General features: G+C 37.3%; 1 protein-coding gene across 2 annotated transcripts in view; it reads left to right on the plus strand.

Annotated features, from left to right (window-relative positions):
• Positions 1–905: 905 nt before the first annotated feature.
• The window catches only part of ACVR2A (activin A receptor type 2A), a 92,473-nt gene continuing 76,309 nt past the window's right edge, over positions 906–17,069 (plus strand). Inside the window, exon 1 of one of the 2 annotated variants that reach the window (XM_037027794.1) lies at positions 906–1,722. In XM_037027794.1, coding sequence (XP_036883689.1) covers positions 1,668–1,722 — 55 coding nt within the window. In that variant the 5' untranslated portion in view covers positions 906–1,667. The remainder of the gene's footprint in view (positions 1,723–17,069) is intronic. The other variant, XM_037027795.1, reaches the window with a different exon arrangement.

Genomic DNA, 17,069 nt, shown 5'->3' on the forward strand with positions numbered 1-17,069 from the left:
TTTAGTTTGCATTCGGTAGTCACATCTAGTACAGCAAATACTGTGATCTCCTTGAGGTAGGAGGTAATACTACTTTTACATTTTGGATCCAACTTCATACTTAGAACAGCACCTTCTAAGCAATCAACTAAGATTAAGGGATAAAAACAGGCCCTAAGATTTAAAAGAAGTAAACAATTTTATGATCATTAAATATATCGATCAAAATCTGCAGGTATTTGCAAACCTATTACGTTCAGAACAGTTCTCAACACAATGATTGGTGTATTAAAAGGAAGGTGGGAATGGATTCAAATTGCACATTGTAAAGACTGACGTGGATACCCTGACGGGGAGGATAGGTTTTGCTTCTCGCTTTTACTTTTTTCTCTTTCTTTTCTTTCAAGCCGAATGACAAAACACTTAAGCAGAAGCCACAGGGGTGGGATGCATCGCTAAGATTGGTGGCACAGACACACCAGCTCTTGCGCACCAAGCTTCGGCAGCTCGGTAGGCGCAGCGGGTCAGCTCCCACCCGCGGCTTCCCGGCGTCCGAAGTCTTAGAGCGGACGAGGCGTCCCCCCAGAGGAAATATAGGGCGCCGCAGACACCCCCCGGAGGAGTCACCAGCCATCCACCCCGCCTTAAGGGCCTCTTCTTCTTGGATTCCCCTGGCCATTCGGGCGTGAGCTCCAGAGAGGCCAGTAGAGCGATTCAAAAAACCAGGTATTGCGGCTCGCGAACCACATCCACCCGCCCGCTGGAACCCCGTAGCACCGAAGGCCCAGCAGGCCGGACGCCTCGGCCTCGCGCCGACCAGCCTCCATCCGCCCCGCCTCCTCGCTCTCCAGCCGGCCCCGCCCTCTCTCTCTACCCCTCCACTGCTCCCGCCTCGCTAGCTCGACAATCTCCTGGAGCTCCGGGCTCGGCACGCGCGTTGCGCCCCACAGCCGCCGCCACCGTCGCTACCGTCGCCGCTGCGAAGCGTTTCTCCACGGTGCCTGCTTTCTAGCCTCGGACCGGAACCGGAAGTTTAGGGGGCGGGGCCGGTGGAGGCCAGGGGACCGAAAACGCGGCCGAGCTCGGAGTCCGGAGCCGGAGCCAGAGCCTGGACCAGAACTTGGCTGTCTCCTGCACTGCCGCTGTCGCCGCTGCCCGTCGCTCCTTCTCCGCGCCGCTGCCTCCCTGCCCGCCGCTGCCGCGAGCTCTGCTACCAGTGGTCCGCAGACTTTGGGTGTCCGGGCTGAAGGTCGGTCCGGACGTCGGACCCAGCTCGGTTCCCGGACTGTCCAGGCGGCAGCGGGCGCCGGCGCCGCCGCCTCCTCGTCGCCTCAGCTTGGCGTTTTGTTCTGAGAGACCCGAGAGGCGAGCGGAGCTGACAGTGATTTTGACAGTGATTTAAGCCTGCTTTTGTTGTTGTTGGCTTTTCGTTGTTTGGTTTAGTGTGTTGTGCGTGTGTGTGGCGGTTTTTCCCCCGTGGTGCATTTCTTTTTATTGTTGTGCTCTTTTTGTTTTTCCTTTTTTCTTTTTCTCTTTTTTTTTTTAACCCCGTGAACGTTTTTTGGTCGGGGCTTCCGAATATGTTTTATGACGGTTGATTTTACACCAGGAGGTTTGTCTCCGAGGAACATCCAGGGAACTGGATATCTAGCGAGAACTTCCTACGGCTTCCCCGGCGCCTCGGGAAAATGGGAGCTGCTGCGAAGTTGGCGTTTGCCGTCTTTCTTATCTCTTGTTCTTCAGGTAGGTGCCTGGAGCGCGGCGCGGCGGGGCTGCAGCGGCTAGTGCCGCTGCTGGCGGCCGCGGTTGTTGTTGGGTCGGCGAGCTCCGGTGGAGCCTGGGGAGTTCCCAGCCCCCCCAACCCGAGCCCCTGGGCTGCCACCCCCAGGGTCTGACTGTGATCTGGAAACCTCCATGAATTTTTCTCGTTTTGACTTAGGCTGGTAACTGATAAGAGTGCCTGCTATGTTGTTGTGGAAGTGAGAAAGTCATGGTTTTGTGGCCATAACACTGGATGACAGCGCCGGTTGGGTTGCAATTAAGCCGCAAATACCACAAGTGACAATTTATGCAAAGGTTTGAGACCTGAAAGGCGTATCCCGACATGTCATCTAGTGTGGCATCCTCCAAAATAAGGTTGTTTTTTTTTTTTAAATCGTCTTTTAATTAGTGCTTCAGCAGTACTCTGACTGTAACGTCAGAGATCAAGTCAGTTGCTACTTAATTTTGACCGTGAGAAACAATGGATCGTAATCAGCAATTTCATCTGGGTCTCTCACATTTTCTTCAACTTTCAGTGTCCAGCAATGTTAAAAATAGTTGTAGTTGTTGCTGTTGGAGCATTAACTATAATCCAGTGCAGAAGAGGTATGCCGCTGTCTGTTGGTAATGTTACTGGCTTTCAACCACCATTTATGTGCTCTTTTCTGGCATAGATTTTGCTTACCTACGGAATACCTATTTTAAATGCGTTGTATTCAAGCATTATTTTGGGGTTAGAATAGCCCATGTGAAATTATTCATGCTGTCAAATACACTATTTCATAAAATTGGTTTTAGCCCAAGATTGGAAGAATAATCTGGCCCTTTTGTATTTGAAATTTTGATTTAGTGAAAACGTTTTATGGTTGCAACCAGTGGTTGGAAAACTATCCAATCTTTTGTATTTGAAATTATGTAAATGAATACAGCATCTAGCTCAAAGGTGTGCAAATGTACATAACAGGAGAGTTCAAAAGATGAACAATTTTAAAGTCGCAGTGGATCTATTTATCATAAAATTAAATATTCAGTTACTAGGTTGTGAGATAGAATAATGGAATGGGGGGGGGGATTGACAGTTTTCATGGCCATGTCTTTATCTCATTTGCCACAGGGAAATTAGAGGGTGGTAGTCTTTTCTTTGTGTACCTCTGTGGTGTGTGTGTCCATCAGTCCGTCCTCCCCCACCCCCTTTTTTAATAGAATCCTTTGTAATGTAAAGAATTTTGCTGAATGGTCCGTTTCCTTGTGGTTAATAAATGGATAAAGTCTAGTCCTATGTCTGTAGTGGTATTGATCAGTTCTGGGTGGGCTGAATGTGTTGTGAAATGGCGATCATTGCCAGAGATTAAAAGAATCGTGTCTGTTTAAATGGAAGAAGGTACATGCTTAAGGCAGGCTGACAGTTCTTTTTGTGCACGGTTTGGGAAGGAAGATAAACAATGGTGTCTGTGAAATGAATGAATACCTTGATAACATTAAACCTCTTTTGTGACATGACTTAATCATGAGGTTTTTATTTTTCTGGTTGTACTCCTTCTCCTCTGCCCCTATATGTTCTGGTTAGTGAACTCCTCTTGTTCAAATCCCTCTCTCTGATCTCCTGCCCTTGAGGAGGAGGGGCATCATGGCCACTGACCAAAGAATTGTAGACAATATTCCCTCCCAAGCTCACCTGAGTCACACTCATTGGTGAAGGAGGTTATTCTTAAGCAGTCTTAAGGTATTACTTCTGGAAAAGCAGGCTGCCACTACAGATCTTATAATCTTACAGCTTTCTCTGCTTGGTTTGGGAGTAAAAAAGAATTGAGTGTTAGTTTGTTGTAGGATTATTTTCACTGGGCCAGGAGGTTAATAGCTAAAATTTTGTAATAAAATAATTTGTTGCTATAGAGCATACAGATATTCTACTTACATTAAACTAATATTAAATATTTTACATAGTTTTAAAAATAAACATCTCTAATTGAACTAAAATATAATTCTATTGAGAATAATTGAAGTAATCTTAAATACTTTAATCCATATTTATAGGTGGGGGTTTTTAGAACTTAAAATGTCTGCTTTTTTAAAGGGTTTTTGTTGTGAATCAGATGCACTCCACAAAAGGATTATTATGTTTATTTTCCTAATTGATTTTTTAATGTAATTTGTAATCTGGCACAAGGATGGCTATTTTTATGAGAAGTAATTTTTTTTCATGTTTCCAGTTTTTTGTTTATGGATATTTGAACATTTTAAATCAAATGGAGAGTAGTAGTAAAGAACAGTTTCATTTCAGGTGTTTAGGATAGATGCTTACTGTTTTCTTTAGTATTACATGGATTTTTATTTTTCAGTTTCCATTATGTGGTATGCATGCTGGAGACTTAATGTACAGACTATTCCTGTAGGATATGGCCAAGTGTATAATTTCCTCCTCTCATTCCAGGGGAAATGTTCTTGTGTTTTGCCGTCATCTAGAAATGTCTACAAGTTTGCTTTGATTTTGATTTTGTTTTTCATTCTTGTTTTAGTCCTCAGATATTGTTTCACACAGAAACCTACTTAGTCTGTTTTTGTTTTTAAAGCATTGTGGTTAATTAGTACCTTTTCCCACAATTAGTTAAAATATGAGGATGAATTTAATACTTACTCTAGTTCTTAGTTTTATCCAGCCTAACGTGATGTAACTGTTGTGGTACTATTTGAGCTGCACTGAGTAAGTTGAGAATTACTTTGGATTCTGTGGGAGCTGGAGCAGTCTGATTCATATATTTGATGAAATAAGAAATGGAAATAAAGTAATATGTGTATGTCTTCAGTCCAGCTAGACAATACTGTGTCTATTTCTGTGATAAGTATATGTGGTTGGAGGGGGAATTGGTAGTGTAGTGAATCTTCTGGGACTCTTCAGAACTTTAGCTAACAAGTGATAGATATTAAATGCTTTGTTTTCTGAAAGGCAGAATCTCTTAAATGTAGTGTGTGATCAAATTAAAATATAATGGATTGGAACATCAAGAGCAGAAGAGAAAGAAAATAATCAACTCCCCCATTCATTAAAATTTTTTTTTTAAAGTTTATTTATGAGAAGCCAGCAGTTTTCAAGCTTGGGTGACCTTTGCATCCCTCCCCAGCACCTCTGTCCCAGAGCACATTTGGAGACTTTTTTGGTTGTCCCAGCTATAGAGGAGGTGGGGAGGGTGTGCTACTGGCATCTAGTGGGTATAGAGGAAGGATGCTGCTAATTATCCTATAATACACCACATAGCCTTCCACAACAAATTATTATCTGACTCAAAGTATCAGTAGTGTTGAGGTTGAGAAGCCTTACTTTAAACTTTTAATTTTTAAAAGCATTAGTATGTTAGTAAAGGGGCTCTGCTTCCCCTCCCAGGTTATCTAAATTTTATAAGTACATGGTATTGGTGATCTCCAGGTGACCTTGTATTAAGAGTTTTCATCTTTTTACTATCTTTTAAAATTAGAGAAACAGACTATAGGTATATATACATTATTTCATCCTATTATACTTTATTTAAAAAAATTTGCTGTAATGAATACACTCTCTCCAGTCATTTGTTATGATGGAATGCTCATGAAGATTGTGCATTTATGGATATAATGAATGATTGGTGAAGGTATAGAGTTTACTTATATTTGCTTTTGATCCAGTAGTTTGTCATAATGATCGTCTTTAAGGATATTTTCTTTTATTCTTACTGAAATCACTGCCTGGGCAATGTGTATATGTATATGAGTTTTGTAAGTTTCATATTGAAGAAATGTGTCCTCTATTACATGTTTCCTGAATGATTCAAGATGTAAATTCATATTTTTAAAAAGGGTATTTTTTTGTCTAGCTAATTTTAAATTCAAGAAACTTTTAAAATTATTTCTTAATTACATGCAAAATGCAAAAATAATTTAAAATGCAAAAATAATTTCTTTGCATTTTAATTTTCTTGAGAATCATTAGCAGAGTTTTGGTTACCATTAGGCTTATTTAGGCTGGACTAAATAATATTCTGTGATCTATTGTAGACCCTTGTCCTTTTTAAGGTTAAAATTTGACTGTAATTAAAAAGTGCTTACTTTGTTTTGAAGTCTGGTTTTAAGGAAGTTAACTCATCTAGCCACAATAAGAATTACAGTGAAACTCTTAAAATAAGTAGCATTGAAATGGTGAGAGGAAAAATTCTGAAGTCACTCCCACAAAAAGTATGCAAATAAGCCTCATAATGTCTTTGTGACATATTTCTCATGTGTATATTTGATACCAACAGATTCACTGTTTCCTGAGAAGTAAAGTATAACTAAACCAAATGAGATTTTAATAATCTCTAGATTGTCCCATAGACTCTAAAACTGCTTTGTTGCTTTTTTATTTTTGTAAATATGCTTATTTCTCATCTTTGGTGTCTTGTAAATCTGTGATTTAAATTTCTCTTTTCATGCTCTCCTATGTTGCCATTTGTCATGGTGCCCCTCACACAGTAAGTTAGGTGAAGTTGGCAGAGCTTGATATTTGGATCACTGATATTCTATATTCTATAACTCATTATTTCTTCCATTATATTAATATTTCCCATGCTACTTTCCTCCCTTCTTTGTTTACTCTCTTCCTTCTCTGTTCCTTCTGTACTTTTCTGTACTGTAGGCTACTTGGTTATGGAACCCACTCATTACTTGCATTAAGGGTGGCTCAAGAGGGCTCACCCATGGTTTAAATGAAAACAGATTGAATTTAGAATGCTTGAGAATTGAGCAGGTAATCTTTTCCACTGTTCTTTCATTTCTTGGTTTCTGGAATACCACACGCACATTTTGGAGTAGTGTTACTGTCTTGGAATCGAATGGCTTTGTCCAACTTTAGATTGCTCTTATTCCTTTTTTAATGTTCTGGTTTTCTTTAACTCTTTGCTGCTTTCAAAAAGTCTACCTCTTGTTAATATCCATTCATTGTCACTGTTTAAAACAAAATTTGACCAGACCAGAGAGTATATTTATTGCCACAGCTGTGACCACATTAGACTTCCCCTGTGGTAAATTTAATTCTGTTGGATTATAATAGTCATGTCTAGACAGAACATTGATTTGAAATTGACTATTGAACATGAAAGTTCCAGGAATAGTGTGTAAAGGAAGGAGAAGTCAAGAAGGTAAGAAAACTGCTATAGAGAGCGATTGACTTCCATTCATTCTCCAGCTGTTAGTCACTTTCATATACCTAATACATCTAATGATCAGGTTTTGTTTAATAAAGGGACTTAAAGAGAATGTGTTGTCTCTGAGGTTGGATTTCTTACACTGTTAGAATGGTGGCTTAAGGGAAATAATTGGGAGGTTCTTATGGATAATGGACAGGAATGTGGTGGTCATTAGCCTTGGGTTTAGGTGCCAGCATGGCCAGTATCTAGTCCAATGTCATTTTTCTTACCTGAGTTATTGTACATTTCTAGCTAGGACTAGATAGTTCCTTGTAGTACTTCCTCTTCCAGTCCATCTACATTGCTGTCTGTTATTTTGACCTCATTAAAAAATAAATCTGAATATGTCACTCTTGCTTAAAACCTTTCACTGACTGTGAGTCACCTTTAGCTTAAAATCTAAAGTCTTAGAATGGCATAAAAACTCTATTATCATTTGGTACCTGCCTGTTTTCTCTAACCTCTTGGGATAGTGGCTAAGAGTACAAGTTCTGGGGTTAGACTTCATCGGTTTACACGTTTTACATCCTGGCTTCTCAACTTAACCTTGGGCAAATCGCTTCACTTTGTATGCTTGTTTTGTTATCTACAGAATGGGGATATTAATAGTGCCTATTTCAGAGAGTGGTTTGAATATTGAATGTCACAAAAGTGCTAAGTATTCTGTTGTGACTCTTCCTCAGCATGAGTCCTATATTCCAGCTATACACACTTGACTTGCTGTTCTTGAATGTACCATCTTTTATTGTATATCAAAATGGTACTTTGTACATGTTATTTCTTCCTCCATAACATAGCTAGCTCCTTGTTTTTAATTGTTTTTAAGACTGAGAAGTATCACTTCTTTAGAAACATTTTTTTCTGTCACTCAACCCAGATTGATTTAGTTGCTTTCTGTTTTCTTAGACTTTGTAAATTACCTTGATGCCAGTAACTATTGCCAATGTATACTTGCCTATCTACATGTTGGACTGTGAACTCTTTGAAGACATCTTTTTTTTCAGTGACCCAATCCTAGATCCTAGCACACAATAGGTGCTCAGCAAACATTTATTGAATGAAGTGAAATTTATTTTTTATATTTCGGAGTCTGAGATTTTTTAATGCATTAAAGCGATAAACTCTTATTAGATGATCTCAGAACTTTTTCTAGTCTAAAAGCTTTATGATTCTTTAATTTTAAGGTTAGCATTTAGTAACTGTTTTATTAAGAAGAAATAATTTCTTTGCATTTTTTAAAATGATGTCTCTGATTCTTAGACTGTTTTTTTTTTGTTTAGATTTTTTAATTTATCTTTAGAGGGGGAGGGAAGGAGCGGGGAAAGAAATATCAATGTCTAGTTGCCTCTTGTGCGTTCCCCGCTGGGAACTGGCCTGTGACTCAGGCATGGCCCCTGACTGGGAATCGAACTGAGATCCTTTGGTTCACAGGCCCGCGCTTAATTCACTGAGCTACACTGGCCAGGGCTAGACTAAGTTTTTTAGTACAGTTTGAATCATGTAGATTTAGAAGGCATCTTAGAGGTCTTGAAATTCAGTGACTTTCAACTTTTTTGACCATAACCCTTAATAAGAAACACACATTGCATCATGACTCAATTCCTGTATACATAAATATGTACGAAGGTGATGCACAAAACCAATGGAATCTATTTCTAAAAAATTGTGTATTCTTAACATGTTTAAACTTAAGGCATCTTGTAATTACTCTCCATTTGATGCAGTACACCCATCAAGACAGTTTTTCCACTGCTCAAAACAGTTTTTGAACTTGTCAGTTTTGATGCATTTTAGTGCTTCTGCTGTTTTTGCTTCACCTCTTCCAGATTGGCAAAAACATTTCCCTTTGAGGACTTTTTTCATCTGGGGAAACAAACAAAAATTGTTGCTGGGGTAGAGATCAGGTGAACAGGGAGGGTGGGGCATGTGGGTCATGCCTTTTTTTTTTTTTTGGTAAAAAACCGATGAACACTCAGCATGGTATAGGCAGGTGCACTTGTAAATCACCCATCATGAAATGGGCAAACCCGTTGAAAGAGTCTTCAAAAAAATTCTCTGAAGTTGAACACAGCCTCTCACAACAATGCCAACTAGTACACTGACACAGATGGGTTCCTAGAGAACTCACCTAGAGGGGGAAGCCTGTACCACAAGGGGCCTGCCCTCCAGAAGATAATTCCAGTTTTCTTTGGGTCCTCCCTCATGTACGTATCAGAAGTTTCATGAACTAACTCTTACTGTGTGTAGAGCACTTTTATTTATTTTTATATTCTGTTTCATTTGAATTTTTTATTATGATCTATTAATTAATTCAATGATCAGTGGTGAGTAAACTCCTAAAAAATACTGACCCACTTCAGTAGTCTCTTATTCTGTATAACTGGTTCTCCTGAGTAGAGAAGATGATGAATAAGTAAATATTTGCAAAAGAAAATGTGCACTGAAAAATATACTCATTATTTAATCTACAATAGAGAATATGTCTTAGGTACAGAATCAAGGGAAACCTGATCCCAAGGGAGAACATGGGCCTGCCCTGACTGAGCTCTTTTCTCTTCTGGATTAGCTGGATGAATTAAGCATACACAAGGTGCCAAAACAAAATTTGATTGTAATTTTGAAGAGTTCAGATTTTTTCATTTAGGAAAGATATGCTGGAAAATATAGGTCCTAATAATAGGGAAAAATGGCTTGGCAGGAGGTTGGGAAGGTTATTTATCTTTTTTTTTAAAAGACTTTATTTATTTTTAGAGAGGGGAAGGGAGGGAGAAAGAGAAGGTGAGAAACAAAATGTGAGAGAGAAACCTTAATTGGTTACCTTGTGTAGGTGCCCCAACTGCAGAGGTGGGGGGCCAAACCTGCAACCCAGGCACGTGCCCTTTCCTGGAATCCAACCGGTGACCTTTTGCTTTGTGGGAGGACTCCCAGCCAACTGAGGCACACTGGTCAAGGTGAGGTGATTTATTGTAATATGAAGAGAAAAGTACGATAGGATCAGGAACACAGAAGGCATTTGTGAGTAAACTTGGTCGTGGATGAAAGGCAAGTTAGAAGGAAGGAATTTTGACTAAATATGAAGGAGAGATTTGTATTATGAAAAGATGTTTAGAATTGTTTGAAGAAGCAGAACAATCTCACTTGAGAGGGTTAAGTCCACAAGTAAAGTAATTAAAACCTAAAGGAGATAGGAGTGGGTGCTAGGATCATGATTGGTGTCCGAAATACATGTGTGATGGATATAGGACACAAAAGTAGCCTGAAGTTTGAGGTAGTATGGTAGCACTAAATAAAATTGGTAAAGAAATAACAAGCCAGAAGAAAAGAAGAATCATTCTCATAACAAAAGAAATTCTACACACATATATGGATTTAGATATAAGCATGAATGAAAATACACCATAGATTTGGAAAAATAATAGTACATAAAACCCATGATAGCATAAATACTCTTTTATAGGGCAGAATCTGTATGATGGATATGCAGCCATTGTGCTGTCGAGTTAAAGAATTTAAGCACTAGTGGCTCAATATGTTGTTTGTGTTTAAATACTCTTTGAAATCTACATGAGGCATCTTCCTCACAGTAATTTACACTGTTCCATAGAAATAGATTTAGAAATTTTCTGACTTGATATATGCTCTTCATGCCTGAATTCTGAATCTTTTCAATATCATTCTTTTGGACTAGATAAAAGCTCTTTTTTCCCCCCTTGGTTGACCATTTTCTTAGTAGCTATAGTCACATTTGGAATCATTTTATTCTCTAATGTTGCTGAAGAAAATAAATATAAAGCAATAAGGTAATTATTAGAAGGACCCATGTAGGGAGGAGTTGGCTTTTAAAAGATTTTAAAAATGAATTGTCTTTATGTATTTTAATAAAAATAAGCTTATTAAAGTTTCGAGGTTGGATTTTTTTTTTCTGGTTAGGATTACTAAGTTTACAGTTTATATTTTATAGAAATGAGACCTTGATTATTAGGAACAAATATGTTAGTGTTCAAATCTTTATACATGATAAATCAAGCTTGTTCCAAGGCATTATTTCAAGAGAAATGGGCATGGGCAAGTTATGAGATATTGGAAAGTTTCTAAAACTCTGCAAATTTTTAAAAATGTATAAATAAGTGTATACTGAATAAAGTAATATGCCACATAATAAATACATAGCTGGTTCATAAATCTTACCTATATGGGGTGGGCAAAAGTAGGTTTACAATTGTGAGTACATGAAACAGAATTTATTCTTGTAATATTATTTATTAATTATCATATTATTTATTTGTATCACAACTGTAAGCCTACTTTTGCCCACCCCTGTATATGTTAGTTTTTAACCTATTGTGAAGTCTTATTTTTAAAAATGTAGTGTGTAGTATGTAAAACAGTTAAAAATACATGTTTAATTCTTGGGGGATATTTTTAAATTTGTTGGTAAATTATCAATAATGTGAGATACTATTCTGAGTGATTCACCCAAAGAAAATAGGACTAAAGAGTGCTAGGAAATATGTAGAACATTCAAATACCATGGTTCTTTTACAAGGCCTTTAAGGTTTCATTGTTCTAGCATGCATTAAAAGGAAACATTGGAGTGAATCTCCATATCTATTTATTTGTTGGAATTTAAAATATCTTTCTTCAGTGTTTAAAATTTTTCATGTAAAAATAAAGTCTTGAAAGATTCTCAGGTTTGTTTTGGGATATCAGCTACAAGCTTTAAAATTATGATCAGTTTTGAGATAAATATTTTGAATGTGGTATAATATTTTGAACTAAAATTTTGGAGCCTCTCATTCAGATTCCTGTTTTTCTGCTTTTCTTTGACCTTGGCAACCACCGAGACCCCACTTTATTCATCCCTAAATTAAAGAGGATGAAATAAGCATAAATTTAATTAGTGAATATTGAACTACATGCTAGGTACTGTTGGCATGCAACAGTGAATAAGATAGACATGATTATGTCCTTATGGAGCTGACAGTCATAAGTTAATTAATCAAATTAATAAAATAATTATAAATTGTCATATGTGCTCTGACAAAAACAGGGTCCCAAGAGGTTGACTGTTTGTCTCACATCACATGTCACAATCTCTAATTACTTAGTTTATTTGTCTACCTATTTATTGTGTGCCCTTTCCACTACTGCAGTGTAGGCTGTAAGAGAAGGTGAGACACCTTTCACCTTCATTGCAATACCCCCAAGGGATAGCACAGTTTCTGGCAGAGTAGAAGCTCAATAAATATTTGACTGGCTGCCTGAAGAAATGAATGCAGGGATGGGATTGGAGAGATAGTCAGGGACAAGATCATGCGGGGATTTTGATCTGATATGGGGAAGAGCTGGAATGAAATCCAAAGGGCAGGGGGCAGCAAAGAGTTTTAAGGAAAAGCTAGATCTGGGTTATGTGTTAAGATCACTTTGGAAGCCATCTGGAAAATAAAGTGAAAGTATATATAAGAGTGAAGAGGTGAGACCAGTTACGAGGTGATTATTACATCAACCTAAGCTATAGCAACCCCTAAGCTACAGCAACTCTCCAAGAACCCTTCTGGCTTTGACCATTCTCTGTGTGTTTTTTTTTAAGATTTTATTTTATTTATCTTTTGAGGGTAAGGGAAGGAGAGAGGGAGAGAAGTATCAGTGTATGGTTGCCTCTTGTGCATCCCCTGCTAGGGACTGGCCTCCAACCCAGGAATGTGCCCTGACTGGGAATTGGACTGTGATCCTTTGGTTCACAGGCCCATGCTCAATCCGCTGAGCTACACCAGCCAGGGCCATTCTTTGTGTTTTAAAGCTTGCCTACACTTACCAGTCTTTGTCTTAGTCACCTCATTTTTCCTACTGATTATTTTAAAAGAAATGGATGGGTTTATTGTGCATATGAGAACTTTGAATACAATGTCTTAAAAAAAAAACGACCCAAACTTCAAAAGAAGGTAATAAAGTAGACCAGAGGCTGTTGAATTTTTGTGGCAAATTCCTGTCTTCAAGTTTTGGATGTCTACTAATTTATATTCTTACTTACCAAGCAGTCTTATTTCTCTCTGGAACTTTGCCTTTATTTGTTTCCAGGTATCTTCCCCTTCACCCCGCCCCCAACGAGATCACCTCTTACTTAACTCTTACCTTAAACCTGTAAGGTATTGTTATTATGGCTGAAGATTCAGAAGTAGGAACTTGGCATATTTTCTATCTTAATTTTTAGGAATTTGATATCTTCATAGGTTACAAAGATCTTATAATAAAGGCTGAAAGGATAAATTGTTAATACTATGGGCTATTTATTTTTACTCAGGACTGTGGACTTTAAGTAGTCAGCTTGAATGTTTTTATCTGTGAAGGATTTCAAGCTTCTACTGTTGGTAGGAGAGGGAGTTGGTGCTCGGACCAGGGAAATCAACTTGGACCAGGGAAATCAGCTTTATATTGGCAGAAATTCAGCAGCAGCATCTTTGACTAGGGAAAACTACATGATTACACAGAGATAAAATCAGAAGAGACATTAGACTTTACTGAATTAAAAAATGTAGTGGTGGCTACCTCTTTTCATTTGGTTTCTTTTATTTTAGAAGCAGGTAAAGCTAACTATCCTTAGTAAGTTATCTTCTGTAAAGAAATATAGTTTTACCCTATAGATATGATAAGCCATTTTATTTATTACCATAATTCAAGTAGTTATAGAAAAAGATTGGTTGCTAGGTTTGTGTTACCTGGTATGGAGTTTTATGATGCAGGATTAGTAAATAGAATTTGCTGATTATTTTCATTTAAGGTAAGACTTGAAATTAGTTATATGAGTACACTTTAAGATGATATGGTTAGAAGTGAAAAGTCAAAAGAGAATGCTAAGTTCTGAGTAAGGGTACTTGTGAGATACTGACTTATACAAGATAGAAAAGGTAATAGTAATAGCTACTGACCATTTTTAAATTCTATATGAATATTATATAACAAACCTTATCTGGTAACCTTTTTAAATTCTCTTCCTTAGTTCTTTAGAGATACATGAATCCAGTTTGGGTATTGAATTAGGAAATTGACTGCTAATTATATTGTTTGTTAAAATGTAAATAGAGATTGCCTGTTATCTGAGAGAGCTAGAAATTATAGAAGCAATTAAATTAGGACACTTTAACTGGCAGGAGAGTCTAACAAACTGTTTGATACTATTTTCTTCAGTAACTATCTCTATCAGAATGATTTTTATGAAGAATACTCAAGTTGATTCTTAGTTCTGAAGGATGGAATAAAGTTAAAAGATTAGGGTAAGAGAAGTGTGTTTTTTTTCTTTTGAATTAGTGAGGGGTAGTTTTGATCTTATCTTTCACTACAGGAGCCTGAGAATAGTCCCTACTAAGAATTGTAATTCCTGTTTGTCTCACAACATATATTTAGCAGCTTCAATTAAGCAATATTTTTATAATTAACAACTAGTCTTGTTTCCATGATGTGGAAAGAAATCAGTAAAAGAATAGATAAGCCTAGTATGTTATAGATTAAGAGTCGTCTACTGTTAGAACATGTGCTTGGCCAGTAGGGGCTAGTTAATAGAAATAAAAGCTAATCTTGTTGGTACAAGTGTAGCTGTTGGTTAGAAAGAATGGTTTTCTAAAACAAACAAACAAATAAACAGCAGTAAGAACATTCTTCATCTCAAATTCAGTGAAAGTAATTAATTATGCAGGTCTTGAGCTAGTATAGTAGAGCAAACATTTTGTAGGGCAAGAACTTGGGTGTTGGGCATTTCTTTACCGTGGTGTGATGATATACCATGTAAACTTCAGGAAATTACTTGATCTTAGTTTCTTCATCTATAAAGTAGTGAGTTTGTAATAGTAATAACCTTCCTCACAATATTACAGTGAGGATCAAAGGCTATGTACACAAACATAATCATACTTGCATAGATATATGTACATGAAACTTTAAAATATTGCAAATATTTGTAATGATGTGATGATTTATGAAAGGAGTAGAGAGCAATTTATTGCAATAACAACTTATATGAAATATTAGAGAATGTTTATTCATTATAGTGACCTTAAAGGCAGTGTTTGATAAGAACCTTTTCCAACCTCATCTTTTGCCATAAAGGCCCTCTGATGATTTCTACAACAAACCAAATGCTTTTTATTTCTCTGAGCTTTTTTTTTTCACTTGCTTTTCATTAATACTTCTAAGGGGTTCTATATCAGACTTACCCAATGTAGTTTTCCCGGTGTCTGACACATAATAGGTGCTTAACAAATATTTATCATGAAAAATGTGTAAATTAATGAGTGTGACTGTATTCTTATTTATAGATACTAGAACTTGGTTTTCATGTGTGACAAAATGCTCTTTTAATTTTTTTCAACCATTAAAATGTAAAAACCATTGTTTAGGGGCTGCACACAAATAGGCCACAGACTGGATTTGATTTGTGGGAGATAGTTTACTGCCCCCTGATAGAGGACATTGTATAAGTAGAACCCCCATTGTATAAGTAGAAGTGTTTTGGGTTGGCCAACAAGTTCGTTCAGTTTCCCTGTACAATGGCTCTGCACGTAGTTTTCTTTAACTTAATTTGAAACAATTTTGTTAGATTATATTTTGACTGCTGTCATATCAGCATGCATTTTAAAAAGCTATACTAAATTGGTGAATTTTTGTATAGCTATTTTAATATTGAAGATGGAAGAAAATAAGCAACTGAAGTGCAAACAAAGATTTGTGCGGTGTTTGGAGAAGGTGCTGTGACTGACTGATCAAACATGTTAAAAGTGGTTTGCAAAGTTTCATGCTGGAGATATTTCGCTGATCAATGCTCCACAGTTGGGTAGACCAGTTGAAGTTGGTAGCAATCAAATCATTAATTAGGAACATTAATTAGGAACAGTCAAGGTTCTATCATGAGAGGAGATAGGTAACATTCTGAAAATATCCAGACCAAGCGTTGAAAATCATTTGCACTAGCTTTATTATGTTAATTGCTTTGATGTTTGGGTTTCATATAAGTTAAGTGAAAAAAACCTTGGCCATATTTGCCACATGTGATTCTCTACTGAAATGTGACAAAAACATTGTGTTTTTAAAACAAATCGTGATGGGCTATGAAAACTGGATACTTACAACGTAGAATGGAAGAGATCATGGGGTGAGCAAAATGAACCACCACCAACCACATCAAAGGCTGGTCCTCATCCAAAGAAGGTGATGTATATGTGGTGGGATTGTTAGGGAGTCCTCAATTATGAGCTCCTTCAGGAAAGCCAAATACTTCCAACAAGTTACTGCTCCCAATTAAACCAACTGAAAGCACCATTCTATGAAAAGCTTTCAGGATTAGTCAACAGAAAATGCATAATCTTCCATCAGGATAACAACGTGAGACCTCATGTTTCTTTGATGACCGGGCAAAAACTGTTAAACAGCTTAATTGGGAAGTTGTGATTCATCTGCTGTATTCACCAGACATTGCACCTGATTTCCATTTATTTTGGTCTTTGCAAAATTTTCTTAATGGAAAAAAATTTCAATTCCCTGGAAGACTACAAAATGTACTTGGGACTGATCTTTCCTCAAAAAGATAAAAAGTTTTGGAAAGATGGAATTATGAAGTTGTCTGAAAGATGGCAGAAGCTAGTGGAATAAAATGATGAGTATATTCAATAAAATTCTGGTGAAAATAAAAAATTTGACTCTTATTTGTACTTAAAAACTGAATGAGCTTGTTGGTCAACTATATTATGTTCCAAAAACTTTGGAACCTAGGAAGCATTTTCTTATAAGGATCATTGATATATGTATGACAAAGTTCCCAGACCAATCTACAAGCCTATTTTATTTCTGGTACTCTATATTACAGCAATACAACTAACTTTACCCCAGGAATAACATGGTGTCTGAGGGAAAATGGATTTCTCCCCTGAACTATTAGAATTTTCTTCTTCTCTGATGTTTCTTTCACCAGCTGCAATATGCATTCCGAAAGTACCCTGCTCCCTGGGGTTCCAGTAGGGGTGGTATGGTGACCAAACTAAAAAGAAACTCATATATATGATTAGGGAGGAGGGCATAGGAAGAGAAGTGTTGCAGGAGAGAGGAGAAAGAAAATAGAAAATATCAAAATGAATTACACATAGTAGAGGT

The sequence above is a fragment of the Sturnira hondurensis genome, unplaced genomic scaffold, assembly GCF_014824575.4.
Source record: "Sturnira hondurensis isolate 20B ecotype Veracruz unplaced genomic scaffold, ASM1482457v3 Scaffold0019428, whole genome shotgun sequence".
NCBI classification, from domain to species: Eukaryota; Metazoa; Chordata; class Mammalia; order Chiroptera; family Phyllostomidae; genus Sturnira; species Sturnira hondurensis.